The sequence below is a fragment of the Archocentrus centrarchus genome, unplaced genomic scaffold (genome assembly GCF_007364275.1).
Source record: "Archocentrus centrarchus isolate MPI-CPG fArcCen1 unplaced genomic scaffold, fArcCen1 scaffold_30_ctg1, whole genome shotgun sequence".
Classification (NCBI taxonomy): domain Eukaryota; kingdom Metazoa; phylum Chordata; class Actinopteri; order Cichliformes; family Cichlidae; genus Archocentrus; species Archocentrus centrarchus.
This window is the reverse complement of record NW_022060259.1, coordinates 684,187-702,600: the sequence shown is the minus strand read 5'-3', so window position 1 is coordinate 702,600 and position 18,414 is coordinate 684,187. Positions and strand designations below refer to the sequence as shown.

General features: G+C 38.1%; 1 protein-coding gene across 1 annotated transcript; it reads right to left on the bottom strand.

Annotated features, from left to right (window-relative positions):
* Positions 1–3,990: 3,990 nt before the first annotated feature.
* Positions 3,991–13,974, bottom strand: pdzph1 (PDZ and pleckstrin homology domains 1). Its single transcript, XM_030724023.1, has 13 exons — positions 13,851–13,974; positions 13,135–13,223; positions 10,451–12,658; positions 10,113–10,274; positions 7,622–7,783; positions 7,382–7,483; positions 6,780–6,890; positions 6,510–6,688; positions 6,270–6,427; positions 6,061–6,103; positions 5,717–5,903; positions 5,049–5,184; positions 3,991–4,516 (listed from the first exon to the last, which is right to left on the bottom strand). Exons 2-13 carry the CDS (start codon positions 13,193–13,195, stop codon positions 4,417–4,419), a joined length of 3,609 nt encoding a protein of 1,202 aa, XP_030579883.1. The 5' UTR covers positions 13,196–13,223; positions 13,851–13,974; the 3' UTR covers positions 3,991–4,416.
* Between the last annotated feature and the right edge of the window lie 4,440 nt (positions 13,975–18,414).

Sequence of the window (18,414 nt, the reverse complement as noted above, 5' to 3'; positions counted from 1 at the left end):
TGCTTGTCAGAAATACAAGAATCCTTTAATTAATCGGTCTTAATTGAAGAAGAAACACTCAGTGTATCATGTGAACCCCCCAGCAGCCTAGGCCTACTGCAGAATAACTAAGGGAGGGTTCAGGGTCACCTGATCCAGCCTTAAATATAAGTTTTATGAAAAAGGAAAATTTAAGCTTAATGTTAAAAGTAGAGAGGGTGTCTGTCACCCAAATCCAGACTTGGAGCTGTTTCCACAATAGAGGGGCCTGAAAGCTGAAGACTCTGCCTCCCATTCTGCCTTTCAATACTGTAGGAACCACAAGTAAGCCAGCAGTCTGAAAACAAAGTGTTTTATTGGGGTGATACGGGGCTATGAAGTCTTCAAGATAAGATGGGGCCTGATTATTCAAGATGTTGTATGTTGTATTTTACAGCCAGCCAATGACGAGAAGACAATATGGGAGAAATCTGCTCTCTCTTTCTAGTCCCTGTCAGTACTTTAGCTGCAGTATTTTTGATCAACTGAAGGCTTTTTAGGGAGCTTTTAGGAAAAACCTGATAATAATGAATTACAATAGTCCAGAAGTAATAAAATGCACAAACTAGTTTTTCAGCATCACTCAAAGACAGGATGTTTATAATTTTACAGATATTGTGTAAATGCAATAAATTGGCCCTACATATTTGCAGTTGTGCACTGAAGGACGTATCCTGGTCAAAGCTGACTCCAATATTCCTCATAGTGTTACTCGAGGCCAAGATAATACCACCCAGAGTAACCTATGAATATTTTTTAGTATTCATAGTAATTCATTTATCACTGCCTAAGGGAGGCATATATAATGAAAATAGAATTGGTCCTAGCACAGAACCCTGTGGAACTCCATAATTAACCTGAGTGTGTAATGAAGACTAACCATTTTACATGAACAAACTGGAGTCTGTTGGATATGACTCAAATCACTATAGTGCAGTACCTGTAAAATATTATGTTCGACAGTATTGAAGGCTGCACTGAGGTCAGTCCACTGCCAGAGGCCTTAAGAAGATCCTTTATAAATGGAGGTTGGAGATTCGCCTATAATTAGATCAGACAGCTGGGTCAAGTTGGGGGCACTGTGAAATTCTGTTTCTGATGGGACAGGAAACATGACAGTTCTGGTTATTTTTCTGAGAGATTTTGGAGACCTTTTCATCACTTTTGAAGCGGGAAAGACCCAGTTTAGAATTTGTTATATATTAATATAAACTTGTGGGTCAAGAAGTTGAGCTGGTCATCTGCCAACTGCTTATAAGTCTTGGGTGAAATTCTGAACCTAGAGTTGCTCACAATCAAGTGTACGATAGATAAAAATGTGAGTAGTGAAGAACTACAGACCCAGAATGACATTAAACCTGACTTTTGGTAACAAAAGTAGAGATAATAAATAAGGGTTGAAACATATAGCCAAATTTCTACCTGTACCTGGTCCTATAATAGAATTGCTGTGACCACAACATTTTTCTGTTACGATGTGACAATAGTAAAACCATTTATCAGGTTTTACATTTTGCTGTTAATGCTTAAGCACAAAAAGAAAGCTCTTGCGTATGTTTTCATTAGGATTCAATTCAGTTTGATGTATATTGCACCAAATCACAACCACAGTCACCTCAAGATGCTTTATATTGTAAGGTAAAGAGCCTACAATAATACAGGATAGGGATTTGTGTCAGTGTGTGAGACTGTGGCCTAAGGTTTATACTATTAACTGATTATTTGACAATGAATTTCAAGCCATGTTTCAGAGTAACGCAAAAGTAATGTAAGTAGTGTATGGCAAATTAATTTGTGCACAAGATAACTGTGCAATGTACTACAATGCTTTTTAGAAAATTACCAAGTAACATAGTAATATAATATAACACATTACTTTTATTGAGTGAGAACTCAACACTATTGCATGATGATATAAAGATATAAAATAGCAGGAAGAGTAATGATGGTACAGTGTGGACATATTGAAATATGTCCTGTTTATGCTGTTTTTCTTAAGAACAGACACTATGAAACGTGAGATTGTGTGTATACTTTGTAATTCTAACATTTGTAAGAAATGGATAGTAATTACTCATCAGAAGCAAAATCTCAGGATTTGATTGTAGAATTTATTTGGGTAACAGAGTTGTGCATTACTGCCCATTCTACAGTGAGGAAAAAGATATCAAAAGGAAAACTGCGTCTATGTATTTTAAAAAATTAGTTTACAGCATGGTATAAAAACATTGTGTCAGTATAAAAGCACAGAAATGTCAATATTTGATATTTAAAAAATGAAACCTTCCCAAACAGCGTTAGACATTCACAACACAGTGTGAATGAGGTGCTTTGAAATAACATGCAAGTAGAATAACAACCAAAAGATTAGAGAGCAATTAGCCATAATGATGTAATCAATGTCTATGTATTTTGACTGAGTCAGCTAATTTTAATTGTCTAATTGTATTGTTTTACAAAGCTATGTAAATAAAGTCATATTAGGAATCAAAACACATGCACACAGAAAACAATAAAACTACTCACATTTACTTTGAGAAAATGACAGGAATATCAGTAGTTTTATAAATATCCAAATGACAAAAGAAGAAGAGAGTCAGAAATTAATAATAACTAATTAAAAGCATAGTGAGGTATAAACACAGTGCAAAAAGAGGTGAGTAAAGAAGAAACACTCAGTGCATCATTGAAATCCCCCCAGCAGCCTCGGCCTATTGCAGCATAACAGGGAAGAGTTCAGGGTCACCTGATCCAGCCCTAACTGTAAGCTTTATCAAAAAGGAAAGTTTTAAGCCTAATCTTAAAAGAAGAGAGTATGTGGGTGGTATGGGGTGGCTGTGGCTCAGGAGCTAGAGCAGGTCATCTACTAATTGGAAGGTTGGTGGTTCAATTCCAGGCTGCATGCCAAAGTATCCTTGGGCAAGATACTGAACCCCAAGTTGCTCTTCGATGCAACCATCAGAGTATGAATGTGTGTGAATGTTAGATAGAAATCACTTAGCTGTAGAAAGCAGTGCTTGTGTGAATGGGTGAATGCAAACATGTTGTATAAAGTCCTCAGCTAGAGTGGAAAAGCACTATATAAGAATTAGTCCATTTACCATGTCTGTGCCAGTGTGAAGGAGTAAAGGCTCTACTCTGAATGAGTGCACTCTTCATTCTTTGTGTCACACTGACACAAAGAATCCTGCGGAGGGTGTCAGGTTTAAGGGAGAGCCTAGCCATCCTTTGGAGAAAGCTCATTTCTACAGTATCCATGATCTCATTCACACTACCCAAAGCTTGTGACCATAGGTGAGGATAGTGATGAAGGTCGACTGGTAAACTGAGAGCTTCGCGTTTACATTCAGCTCTCTTCACCACCACAGACTGTCAATCTCCCGCTCCCCACCGGTTGCCTGGATAGGGTTGGTAACCCCATCCCGGGGTGGGGTAAACTGTTCCTTTGGTCTTTCTATCATAGTCGTCATACAGTTACCTTTACATCTAAGTTCAAACATTAAACAGACTGTTCTTACCCAGTCCTGCCCAAACTGGCAATCATTTGTAATCTGTGCCACTTGCACACAGTTGTTACACTGCAATGATTACATTTAGAAATCTTTTTACTTTCAATCAATTGTAAGACTGACAGACACCCAAGAACTGCTCAAGAAGCTCAGTTTTCCCCTGGCTTTTAAAACATGTTTGGTAATTCTGCTGTCGCTGAGTTATGGACCACTGCCTTAGAACTGGTCGTGATCTCAGGGTTCTGCAAGGTGGCCGTCCACTGATTCCAATACTTCAATACTTTGGATGAATTAAGTCCAGAGAATTAGTTCCTCTGTGGGGATCAGAGAGGTCAGAGGTTAATTAATAACACAGGCACCTAATTTGGAATCCCTGATTCTAATATGATGGATTAGATGTAGTTTTCAGTTTAGGAATGGACTAGCCTTTTCCATGTGACTGTAGTTTTGTTCTTGTTTTTTGTTTTTTTTGGAGGGAGGGGGGTGTAATGAAAATGATGACAAAATATACATTTTATGACTCATTTGTCTGAGTATACAACCTTCATCTATAAGGAAATAAAACAGTTGAAATCTGTTGTAGAAAGAACAAAAAGTAAAAACTGAAAATCCAGTTAAACTTCAATTAAAACTGTGAAGCAGAAGAAAAACAGTGTAAACAAAAAGAAAGGAAAGAAAAATCAAATAAATATTTTTGTCCCTCACATCTGATAGACTGAGGACATTTCTAATGGTGCCTCAAGAGTGACCTGATTCTCTCTAGCAGTAGTGCAGCATTAGTGAAATTATTCTGCACAACAAAATGCAAAACACTAAAAGCAGTACAGCCATCTGCAGACAGGCGGGTCAACCACATGGCTCTGTCAGTATTTACAGAGAACATGGTGATTCACATTCTGGTCTCTTCTGGTGGTCCATTCATGTAGTCGTGAAGGGCCCGGTGTAAAGGCAGCCACTTCTTTACTGATGCTTTGATAGCTATGATCCACCTGTAAAGAACACCACAAACATCAACATGACTTCACTTCTTTCAACTGTTTCTTTGTTTTCATGTATTCAGGATACTTCTTATATGGGCTTGTGGCTGCTATGATTTAATAAATTGATTACATCAACCTCTCTCTACAGTAATTTCACTCTGAGTACTTCTGGGAAATTCAGAATAACCCAGTCTTCCAGCTTGAACTTCTATCCATTTTTTAAAAAGTATTTAACCTCTTCCAGAGCAGCTTCAAATAAAAATAAATAAAAGTTTCTGTGCTTATCCACTGAAAGACTTTGACTGTGATGAGGACATGGGGAAACAGTGTGCCACTGGGTGCTACTGGCTTATAACAACCTCTGCTACTCAACAAGAGTCATTTTTGATAACTAAATCCCATTTAAACAGAACTCTCTCATACTCACACCAGCATATCAAGCACAGGATCAAAAGATTCAGTGTCCATAGTACTAAGAAGAAATGTTGGTCAACCAACATCAGAACTAAGCATGTGAATAAAACAGGAGCCAGCTCCTCACCGTTGATTTTCATTCGGGTTCTCAGCACAGAGGTAGAACGTTCTAAACTCATCAGATGGAGGTTTCAACTCAATGATGGAATTCTTGGATCCATGGGGCTGCTCTCTCACCACGTAACCCTGAAGGTAGATGCCACCTGAAGAAATGACGATCATGTGCACGGATCAATATATAACTCATTTATTTCACAAGTAGTCATTACAGAAGCTCAAAGACCAGCAGGAGGTCATGTATTTGCTTTGTTTTGTCAGTGGGCAGAGCAAAGCCAGCATTCAGGGTCAATGTGACTATACTTTTATAAAAACATTTAATTTATGGTGACTGGTTATGCAGATACTTTGAGTGAGATTTTAATAGACCTAATAAAAGACTGCAAGGCATAAACAATAAGTTGATGTGATTGCCTTATGCTGTCCTAAAAACAGGGAATAAATGTGAGTGAAATTATGTTTGTATGTGTATTATTACATTCATGCTGTTATGGCATAAAAATAATATGAAACAGAACTGAAAAAGCTCCAGGACAGAAACCAGCTCAGTTACAAACCCACTACTTTAAATAAGTGCAAGGCAAGAAATATGCTTCTATCCCACATTTTCTGACCAATTACAGTAAAGATAGTAAAGTAAACAGAACTGCCACTGATAAAAAATTTAAAACATTGTACCTTGTGCGTGGGTTGCACGGATGCCACTGTACAAGTAGAGGCACCCATCCTTCAGAATGCAGTAGTGCTGTACCCATGAGTCCTTGTTTTGGTCCATTTTATGAAGTAATCCTAGACAGTCTGGATTTTTTACAGCCAGCGGGGGCAGATTAGAGTTGTGTTTGGTGACATCCACCCAAACATGGTTCTAAAATATAAGTATTATTGGAAGAGATCAGTGCAAGCTTAATATGACAACCTGCGCAATCAACAACCTGACGATTCACTCTAATCTGAGTTAAATGGTACATGCAAATAAAAGAACGGTAACAAGCCCTGTTTGATTTATGAAAATATAGACGTGCCTGTGTGATGGGATGAGTAGCTTTCTCCATCGCTTCCAGCCACCTAAAATCCAACAAATATGATCTTAAACATGATTTTTATTTCAACATCTTTCTTTTACTTTTTGAACAAATAAAGAATACAGAATACAGATTTTTTTAAAGTACATAAAAGTACATTTCCACATGCTTTCTAAATATAAGTGATTAAGAAAGTTCTATCTTTCTACCTTTTCATTTCCTGGTTGGAAGTGGCACAGAAGAAGTACACTCGAATACCAGACTGAGGCTGGCACTTGAACACAAATGGTTTTCCAAGGGAAGTGTCTGGTCCCACCTCAGCCCCTTCCATCTTTACTGCTGACAGTGCCCGCCTCTTACCATCATCCTGTAATAACCATGAAGTGATGTCAAAAGGAGGCAAGAATTTCTCTGTGGACTGTTATTTTCATGACCTCTAGCATGCTCACCCGTTTGTGTCTGTAGTAGTAAAGGCAGCAGTCATGCGTCAGTACAAACCACCTCTTTCTCCAGCCTTTAATCAGACCAGACTGAGTACGCTTGTGAAGGTAACCACGGCATGCTGGTCTTGGCGTGTTAGGACCACGAGCAATGTCTGACCCAATGGTCAATGTCAGAACATCTGGACCTATAACATGAACAACAGCCTCCATATTGGTACTTTGTGAATCACTTCAATGTGGATTATTCTTCATTAGCAGGCTCATAGCATAGCATACCCTGTCTGGCTAAATCAGCAGCCTCAGAATGAGGAATACTGGTGACATCAATGCCATTGACAGCTAGGACATAGTCTCCTACCATCAACCCTGCTTCCTCAGCAGCCCCATCTGAAACAGAAAGAAACAAATGTTAAACTAACAAGGAAACAAAAAAGATGTGAACTTACCCCAAAAAATAAAAGAATAAAAAATGACACAAATTTTAAAGAGTAAACTTTCCACTGATGACAGAGTTAATACACAGTGTGTATATCAGCTCTTTCCCAGTGCATGAACAAAGTATATTAAATATGAAATAAAGTGTTAGACTGCAACTTTTACTAATCCATATTTTATACCCAGTTGTTGATTCCTTTCAATTTATTACTTTTTTCAGTCACATGCATTTGTGTCACATGTTATGCAAAACAACAACAACAAAAAACAATAAGCCTAACCATAACGTCCTTTACAGTTCCACTATAGGAGATATTCTGCCACAAATAACAAACATATTTTCAGTGTCCAACAAATCGAACAGCAATCCAAACAACAACAACAAACCAGTTTGGATCAGAGCACCCTGCTGACTCAGCGCTGTGAATTAGAAATTCACTTACTTGTGTCAACCTCTGTGACAACGATGGGTTTAGAAAACTGTATTCGAAAGCCCCAGGGGTACTCTCCTGCCCCTTTGCTGATCTTGACAGTCCTCTCTCGAACTGAAAGAGAAAGAGATGTTTAATAAGAGCAGCAAAATACATGTGCGCGTATTTATTTGCCTAGTTAAATGTACAGTAATGAAGAGGTTCTCAATAACTTAACATAACTCAACACAAGACACAAAACCTGCAGCTTACTTGAGACAGCGCGAGTTCTGGTGGTCAGACTGGGATGAATGGCCCCAGGGCCTACGTCGTCTCCTTGGAAAATCCATGCCGATGAGTGGAATGTTTCTGTATAAAAGCCTCTTTCTTCAGCTTCTTGAAATGTTGTGTCCATAGAGTGAGTGTCCTCTGATACTAGAAAAAAGTACAGTACACAGCACTAAATAGTGCATATAATACACTAATACAGTACATACTGACACATGATAATTCTGATCAACTGCTTTGCTAGCCGTACAGAATTTGACAATTGCAGTTGCAAAGTTGTTACTGGCTATCTGATTCAACCATTCTGTTTAATGCTGTTAAACCTGTTTGCAACTACGAGGCATACTGTACCCTCCATAATGTTTGGGACAAAGAGCCAGTTTTATTAATTTGTTTTGTTTTGTTTTGCCTCGGTACAGTCAGTATGGGACTGAAGTGGAGACTTTCTGCTTTAATTCAAAGGGTTTTACAAACATTTTGCACAAAGTGTTTAATAATGAATCTGTTTTATACACAGTCTCTTCTTAATACTTGGAAGAAAAACGTTGATTTTCTGCCTGAAATCTAAAACCCACAGACAATACCAAATGTTGTGTTTCCTCCTTTGAGTGGCTCTGCTAGACCTTTACTGCAGCCACCATTAGTTGCTGCCTGTCTGTGGGTCCTTCTGCATTCAGTTTGTATTTCATAACTTATATTTATTTGTAATAATTGTATTTAAATCTGAGCAGAGTATGGCCCTGTACCTGCTACTTCCATTAGCAGTCATATCATCAATCAGTGGCTTGATTCCACTGGCAGCCATATACACCCATGCCATGATGCTGCCTCCACCATGTGAGACAGATAATGTGTTATATGCTTGAGTTATATGTAAAATGTCCTTTACAGAACTGTGCAGACTCTTTTCTGGCAAATTTGAACTTCTTGGTCTCAAGTGTAATCAGTGGTTTGCACCTTTTTCTCTCTGATTGTTTATTTGGGTTCTTCAGGCAAATGATGGCGTCCCTCACTTGTACTAACATGTCTTTGGGCCTCATTTTTAAAATCACAGAAAAAAGCTATAAAATACAAATTCAACTCTTTGATTAATTTTAGATACCTGCTTCATTTCTCATGAAATAACAAGGGAGCAGGCCTCACCAGGCAATGAAACTGCTTGTCAATGAATCTCCCCATTAATTATGAACCTCTGAAAACTGGGCCTGTGCATTGTAAAATCTTGAAACACTAACGATGGGTTGTGGACAGCTCTTCCAGCCTAACAGTGACCCAAAACACACCACCAAGGCAACACCTAGTGGCTAAAGTAGAAGCACATTAAGGCCATGGAGTGGCCCAGCCCGTCTAAAGTCTTCAGTCCTACAGAAAATCAGTGGATGGAGCTGAAACTTTGAGTTACCAAGCGGCAGCCGAGAAACCTGAAGGCTTTATAGAGTTTCTGTAAAGAGGAGTGAGCCAAAATCCCTCCTGAGATGTGTGCAAACCTGGTGAGCAGCTACAAAAATGCTGTGCTCGCCAACAAGGGTTCCTCCACCAAGCACTACATCATGTTTTGCTTGGGGATCAACTACTTATTTCACTCAATGACATGAAATAAAATTATAATTTGCTCATGATATATCACTTATTATAATAATTCTAAAGACAAAAATTAATATTGAAGCCAATAAGGCTTAAACTAGACATTTTCAAAAAATAAACAAACAACAAGCAAATCTACTCTGGACACAAACTGAAAGCAAACTGAATTATAAAGAAAAAAATCTAAACTCGATAAAAAAATGTAATGTAATTTAAAGAATACAAAAACTATATATATAAAAAAATAACATGGTCAATGTGCTGTCTTACATTTCAGATTTTGTAAAGATTACATTTTGTGCAGCCAGAATAAGCTACTGTGAGCGGTGCGTCCTATATGTAGAGCTCTCTGATGGCTTTGCTGTTTGTGAGCTTCCACTTTAGTACTTTTCATGGATAACAAATGGATAATCTGGCACGCTGCTTGCACCACTTATTGGACAGGCAGCCATGAACGTTTTCTAACACACTGACTCAGCTTCACTGCCACGTGGACAGATAAAGGAAATCTTTCCTGCCTCCTCCCACAGTACAGAACCACCATTTGGTACATTTTACTTATCAGAGTCATAGTCATCATATTTCAGTTTAGATTTACTGAGCTCTTCATTTTTTTTCTACAGTAATTAGAATAAAAATAATAAATCAAGTAAGTGTACAAGAAAAGTTTTCTGGAAGAGAAACCATTGATGCTAAAGCCAGAAGTCCATGTGAACGTTGTGTAATTAGATCAGATTACAGATCAGTGAGCTCATCACTCATACATGTGGTACTGATAATGAGTTGAAATATCACAAGATTGCTGTACTTGAATGCATGCAGATAACATATAGAATACACAGAGTTATACTTGCTCTTCCCTGATATTGTCCAAGCTTTCCATTGAACTTACCTGATTCCTCTGTGATGTCACTGGTGATTGAGCTTCCTCCAGCAGAGCTCTTCTGCTTGCTCTCTTTGAAGAGCTTCCGCCTTTTAGCCCAGTGTTCAGAGGCACTAATATCTGGATCTCTATGAACCACAGGCTTCAGGTGCTCCTTGATCTCTAAAGACGCTGGGAATGGTCATGAAAAATTGCAAAAGGTGAGTTATAAATATATATATATATATATATATATATATATATATATATATATATATATATATATATATATATATATATATATATATATATATAAATAATTGCCTGAAATTAATTTAAATACATTTAAATGAACTGAAATAACTTACATCTAGATACAATCTGTTTTTCTGCCCTGTTGGTTTTACTGAGCGCCTCTTTTGCAAAGACTTCTATGTCTGTAGAACCTTTTGGCAGACATGATGCTATGATTGTAGGTTGGTTTGAAGTCTCTGTAGCAATTCTTCCTGTATCCAGCTGGAGATCATTTGTGTCCTCACTCATCAATGGCAGAGGAGGGCTGGTACTTCCCATTTTTTCATCAGTTGGTTTAGGTTTAATGTCTTCTGGAACCTCATCTGAGTTTAATGATTGAACATCTAAGTCCTGCAAAAGGGACGTGCACAAGTCATCCACAGCATTCCATAGATGGTTTTCCAGACAACCATCTGGTGACAATGCGTCCCTCTGCAAGAGACTTTGGTCAAGTGCACCACCCGTTATTGTGTGAACTGAGGACTTGCTATATTCAGGTAAAAAAGAGACACAATCCTTCTGGTCTTCATTTTTAACCTCATTGTTTGGGAATTGTATTTCTGGGTGAATCTGTAGCATATGTTCCTCTGACCCACTGCAAGACGGAGGGATGATTTGTATAGAAAGGGCTCTTCGACTTAGCTCCTCGGTAAGGGGACTGTGATATTCTCCTTCTCCAAATTCTTGATCAAATCCACTGTCTGCTCCTTTAGTATATTCACAGTCATCAGTGTCTAGACCTTCCATGTCCTTACAAATGCTCAGGTTAGCATCATGTTGTCTGCTGCAGTCGTGTCTTTGACAGTGTTCAGTGTTCGTGAACAACTCATCTGGATTATTCTCCGAGAATGGACTGAGGAATGGCTGTGCTCTGTCATGGCTGTCTTCAGTTTCTGAGAACAGTTTAAAACCCCCTGTGGTTTGTGAAAAAATATTATTTTCTATTCCAAATGGAGATAACCTTTCACCACCCTTCTCAGTCCTTTCCAACCTCTCAGTCTGGACAGGAAGTGAGCACATGATCAAAGAGGAAAACGATTCTCTGTACGGCAGCTGAAGATCTTCTTGAATCAGTCTTAAACTCTGTGACGTCCCAGGAAATGTTTGACGTCTTTTCTTTGGTAATGAGCATGCTCTGTGTTCTACTGTGGCAATACTATTATTTCTAATCCAGGGTTTTTTTTTCTGCCCATTGATGAAATCCATTGTTAAGTTGGACCTGCTGGTAAACAAGAAGGGTCTCATGAACATGGGGTCATAGTTACCAGATTCTGATAACTGATCAAAAGAAGGTGGCAGACTTCTTTCTTCTTCTTGTGCAGAAATTAGGCATCTGAGCTCCTCAGTGGAGGTCGAGTGTACGTCAGCTTGACTAGAAGTGTTGATTTTACAGGAAGCCAAGTCTTCTGTGAGGCCTTCTAAACTGTCATGTTTAATATCTGCAAACTCTTGGGGCGGAGGAATGTCCCAGAACTGATCCCCACTGAGGCTTTTTTGAAAACTTTGCCTCTTCTCTTGAGGTTTGATATTTAACAGCAGTGGTGGGCTTGATAGATGATTTGCCACCTTAAAGTCCGCTGATCTTTGTTGTTTGTGATCACTGCAGCATTGACAGTAGTCTGGACTGTCCCATATATTTGTGGATCTGGCATATTTTGAATCACAAGGAGCCTCTGTTTGTTTATTTGTGGTTCCAGGGTGATTTCTATCATTACTGTTCTGATTTTCTTTATCCTCTCTGACATTATGTAACAGCTGCTCAGAAGACTCATCGTCTGGCATCCATGTCCCCTCACATTTGCGCTTAAAAAGCACCTCAGTACTGCACCAGCTTCTATTCATGACAACAAATGTGGTCTTGGTGCCAGATGTATTAAGTTGAAGTTTTACATGTGATCCGGTGCAGTTGATATTCAGGATGTTAGTAACTGGAACCGGTGAGTGGGTTGGATTTCCAGATAAAGGTTCCTGTGATTGCTCAAACTTGATCTTTGGGGATGAATCTCCTGTGACAGAAACTGAGGTCACTATTTTCACTCCTTTCTCTTCATCCTTTGTTGTTTTGTTATAAATACTCTTTTGGTGTACAAATGAATTCAGGTGATAATCCTCTTTAAATCTTTTCTCCTTTGGTGCAGAATTGTTGTATTTTTCCTCATCTTCAGATGCTGACAGAACATTTTCCTTCCGAAAAGAGTCGGTTTCTCCCTTTTCAACAAGATCCTCATTGTTGCAGTTATTGTTTTTGTTCTGCTTTTTAAAAATGTACGGTGAGACACTCTCTGAAAGAAAAACAAAACAACAAAATAGTAAAATAATGATGTGAGGAAGTTTATATATATATATATATATATACACACACAAACACACACCTTACAATACCTTACAATGTAAAGCACCTTGGGGCAACTATTGTTGATTTGGCACTATATAAATAAGACTAGAATTAAATTGAATTGAAAAGGTGATGCTGGACCTTCTGGGCTTACTTGATTGTTGCATACTTGATGTGCTTCGATCACTGATCAATATTCCAGGTGTCTATTTAACTTTATCTTTAGGAACAGCAGTAAGTCCGTGTGGCTTCAACATTAAACAACCTAAACTATAAAACCCACTATTAGGAAGTCATCATTAGTCCTCCACTGGTCTCAAGGCGTGCTGGCACGCTGCATGCAGGTGTGGGGAAAAATGTGATTCAGCTAAGCACAAGATTAACCTCACTGCATCCTCCACTCCACCCAAAGCTCCAACTCACGTTTGTTGCTGCTGGAGCTCTTCCTCCTCTTGCTGTTCCTCCTCCTCCCCCTCCTGCTCATTCTTAAATCTAACACAGTCTCACATCCACTGGGAAATGAAAGATTGAAAGAAAATGAACAAGTGTTGTGTTTTATTTCAACACATTTTTCAGATTGCACAGTAAGCAGATCATGTATCAGTTTTTATTTTTGATGCTTTTTTTTTTTTTTTTTGCTGAGTGAAATATGACTTTTTGTGCTTTCAGATTTTTACACTGATGTGAACACAGGAAACAGAAAATTATATCATTAAAATGCTTAATTTTCAATATTCATCACCATAAATACCAAAACATGTTACTATAGAAATGGCTGTAATGTGAATTCTTTCAACAAAACTGATGCAAAAGAAAAATTATGAACTGTAAATATCCAATTATACATTTAAAACAAATTTTGTTCACAAAGCTGAAGTACTGTCGTACAATCCTGTGCAGCTGTGTTGATGTGCATCGAACACCTGTACTACTCCTTCTACTCACTTTAACAGATTCATAGTTCAATGGCTGCTCAGAAGTTAAAAAGAAAACTCCTTCTGTCTGAATAAACACGATCCATGAACAGATCAAACACAAAAGTAGTTACTATGTTCTTGAAATCTGTGCTCTGTGGGGGTCATGCTGACCATGATAAACGATGCTGTGCTTTCAAAAACCTAGAAAAACAGCTTACTTACCTATTGATGTGACATCCCGATGGCTGCTGTCAAACTTTAATGTGTCAGACATGAAAAGACAGACTGCAGACGGCCTCCGAACAGCTGCTGCTTTTCCACTGTCTACATTGTCTGTGTCTCTCAGACTGTTCCACTTCTTATTGTTTCTATTCTTGATGCTAAGCAGCTTATTACGTTTAATCTCATCAGCCACTGTGGTGCGAGTACTAAGCCTCCTTATTCAGCCACACTTTTTCACTGGTCAATGAGAGTAGATGAAGTCCAACAGATCCTGTACATACATGTTAAAAAACACTCAAAGAGCTTTACAACGTGCCTTTCTCTCCGTTTTATTTTCACAAGCATTGCTGGTTGGTCATTACTGGCTGTAAACAACCTAATTCCTAAATGATTTACTTTGTTAAACGTTTATGTTAAACTTTGTGAAACCAAAACAAAATTTAAGTTTCACCGAAGAGATTATTTCCTTTTGGAAATGAATTGGATTTTTCTAGCCTCACAACCAATCAAATTTACTCATACATTCATACACTGCTTTACTGCCCAGCATCTTCTGATGGATATGAAAAACCATAGAAGCAATTGATTACTGTTTCAAGAATGTGCACAATGGCTTGAAAATAAAGGCCTGTTTTGTAGGAATATTCATGATATATGCCACATATATATCTTACATACATTTACTTCCCTGAGAAATTTGTCTGGAAAATAACATAACTGATTAAAATGCCATCTCATGGCATGCAGTCTGACCCAGATATCTGAACTGTTTGAAATGGCTTTATTAAATTTAATAATTGGACTCCTTATTCCTGATTGTTTTGTGTCATTCCTGTTCGATGAAACGGACACGCAGAAACCTAAAGGCTTAAACAGCAACACAAACACACACTCTTATTATTTAAATTCCTTCAATTGGTGACGCCTGACGTGATCGAACAGAAATGTTTTTGATTTTCAGATGTTTTTATTTGTTTCTTGAGTTTCTTGGGAATAAGGAGTGAATTTGGCCACCGATAATCGCCGCTTCGAGGTTCCTCATGACAGTGCTGACTTCCAGACTCTATCAGTGTCCTAAAGGTTGGCAGAGACCTTTTCTAAATATCTGCATATTGAAGTGTATCAAATTATAATGGTCACTGGTGGTAAGACAGGAGGAAGGTGTAATTCGAGCCATTTCACACAGGTGTAAGAGTTTAAGAGAAAAAAAAGAGTTTAAAAGAGTTTAAGAAAAAAGAGCTGAAAAGAATAAAAGAGTTTAAAAGAGTAAAGAAATATAGGCAAAATGAGTCGGACGGTGTTGAGCCCATGGGCCGTCTGATCAGCGGACCGAATGAGTACCCTTCTCAGGGGGTTTTCAGGTTTAGAGGGCCTTTGGTTTTTCTGAAATCTAAAAGCAGCACATTTGTCTTTTACTTATATCCTTTGGAAAGTTGAGCGGCGTAAACAGTGACACGTCTGTCTACGGCTCCCGGTAGCTGATCTAAAGTGTGTATCAAATTATAATGGTCACTGGCAACAAATGATTATATCTACATTGATTCAGCAGTCCTTATTGCACAGTTTATTACATGAATTTCATCAGAACAGTAATAGTGCCGATGCAGAGACCCTCTGATTTCAAATGCTGAGAGAGATGTTCAGTTGACCTCCTTCCTCGCTGCCACACTGCCTGAACCGGTTGTGATTGGCAGAAAGATGCAAAGAAACATTAGCAACAGGCATTAAAGATTAAGGAATCTCAAAACTGTAAAAATGGATTTTCATCAGTCATTGATTCAGCAGGTTGTTCCAAAGTTTAGGCACTAAACCTCCCAAGCGTGGCTGCCGCTGAAGAAAAACAAGGTTTCAACAGATCAGTCATAGTAGCAGGAAGCATGTAGATCACGACCCACTCGGTAGCGCAGAGCTATCCATGACGTAAATGCTTTTACTTTAAATAATTTTGCACCTCCCTTTGACAGTTGCTACTATTGTGGAAGTAACATAGAACAGTGGTGGGAGGTCGGCTCTTCTCAAAGATTCAGCTATTTTCAGCCCGATTTTACAGCTCCCAAATGGCTCTTCATTTACTATCACCTGGAGCCTTTGATTTTAGCCTAATTTACCAATTATGAACAGTTTGTGTTGGTAAGCAATTTTTTTGTTCAGCATTTTCATAAAAGCCTTTTTTTTTTACTGCAAAAAATACAGAGTTACTACTGTTTAACATTTTAATCAAAGCTTTAAGTGAAGAACTGAAGCAAACAAATCAGAAAACAAATCTAAATTTTAACTATAGAGAAAACATGATTCATAATCATCTCAAAGACATATCTTTACTTCAGCTACTTTTAATACTGCTGATATTTATTTTGACTTTTTCTCTCTGATTGATGTTTCTGAGCTAACTTCAGTACTTACTTCCTCCAAACCATCAACATGTCTGTTAGACCAAAGAAGTCTTAGTTATTAGACCTAAGCTGCTGGGGGGTTCCCATGATGCATTGGTATTGTGTGAAAGAGTGTTTCTTTTTTTGTTCACCTCTTTTCATTTTGTTTATACCCCACTCTGCATTTGATCTTTAGTCATCATTAATCTCTGTCTCTCTTTCACAGCGTGTCTTTTGTCCTGTCTCTCTCCCCTCAGCCCTAACCGGTTGCAGCCGATGACTGCCCCTCCCTGAGTGTAGTGTGTCCCACCCCAGCCTGCACTGCTTCTCAGCAGAGCTGAGCAGGAGCGGCTGAAGGTTCAACTCACAGGTCTCCCCCCATGGGAGCCGGCTCGTCTTCACTACTAGAATCGGTCCTTTGAGCCACCTTGTTTGTGACTGACACATCACTAACATAGAATACGATGGGCACTCTTTGTGTGTTAGTTTGTGTGAAAGATATGATGCTATAGCATGTCATTTTGAACTGAATGGAAATTATTAAGTGTTTAATGGGCACAAAAGTAGCTTTTAAAATGTATAACATCAATGCCGTTTGTTGGAGGAACACATACATTTTCTGATGCCAATATACTATAACACTTTGCAGTTTGTTAATTTTTAAAATTTTCAATATATGAATTTATTGCTGTCACTTTTTTTTTTAAAAAAAAAGATCTTTTACTTACAATGTAACAATATTGTAAAATTAATTAATTACAAGTAAAATAGTTATTTGTTCTTAAGTGTAAAATTATTTCTAGGCTGGGTTCACACATTTTAAAATAAAATCCACAGAAAATAATTCCTCATTGTCATAATAAATGTGTCTCATGAGGCACTTAGAATGTTTGTTAATGTCTCTGTAAAATAAATCTACTTCAGGTTTTACCTGATGTGAAACTTCTGTTTTCAAATTGCATTTCTTTCATGTCCTTTTTAACACCATAACCTTACTTTTTGTGGCTATACCCCTACCACAGCTGAAAAACACTGCAAATGTAGCAGCTATCCATGTGATACAATGAACTCAGACAGCTTGAGCTAAAATATTTAATTCATTTTTGCACAAAATGACAAAATTAGTGTGGATAAACTGATCACTTACATTTAAGATACATTTAAAGGGGCTCTTTTAGGAGAGAAGAAATGACTGACCTGACTGTTGTATTAAGACTGGTGTAGTTTTTGTGGCTTCAATGACCTATCAAAGCCTCGACTGCCATCTAGTGGTAAAAGCTAGACTACTTTACAGTTTTTTAGTCTCAGTTAATGCAACTTCAGTCTGTTGTGAACTATATCAGTAATAGAGTTCATATTGTTTTTGCACAAAATGCAGTCAATTAACCTTTTTCTAATGCATACTTTTCTGTACATTCAAGGTTGCCAAATAACAAAATTCTGGATCTTTCTTTCCTATTTCCAAATGCATGTCAGAGATGAAAAACCTAATGTTCAAAATCCTAAATATAGTATAAAACACATGTTTCTGCAAAGAGCAGGTGAAAAACTATTTAGACATTTTAACAGATCATTGAAATAAAATGCAGTAACAGATCAACCACAGTCCCAGTTGGAGGCACAGCCAGGTTTACAAGTATATGCCTAGTGATGCTATTTTACAGTAAGTGCGGGCCACCAGTCCCACTGGTAATACATATGTTAATTTTTTTTCTTTTAAAGAAAGCAACATCTTCCTCCCTGTGGGGGATGGGGGAAACTCCTGAGTGAAGACCAGGAGCATGCCACTGTAGACATGGTCATTGCTGACAATGGAATAAATAATAGACAATAACCAGGTATTTCACAGTGTGGATCACAATAATCTGAGAACCATTGTTCGGATTATGACTAAATACAGATTTCAAATGAAACAGTTGTACACAGTTCCTTTTGAAAGGAGAGAGTTAAGCAACTCTGGCACTGGTATGTCCAGGTATGGTGTCTATTTTATATACCTGTTATATCTTGTAATACTGTGAGTTTTACACTATGCCGCCCTGCATGGAAACATGACTTACAGTAGGACAGATGGAAAGTCTGTTCATATACTGTGTTGGATTTCTTTTAGGAAGTAATGGAGTTGGAAGCTGATCAGACCCCAAATGAACTCATTTATGTGGCCGAGGCAGGATTTAACCTTGGCCAAAACA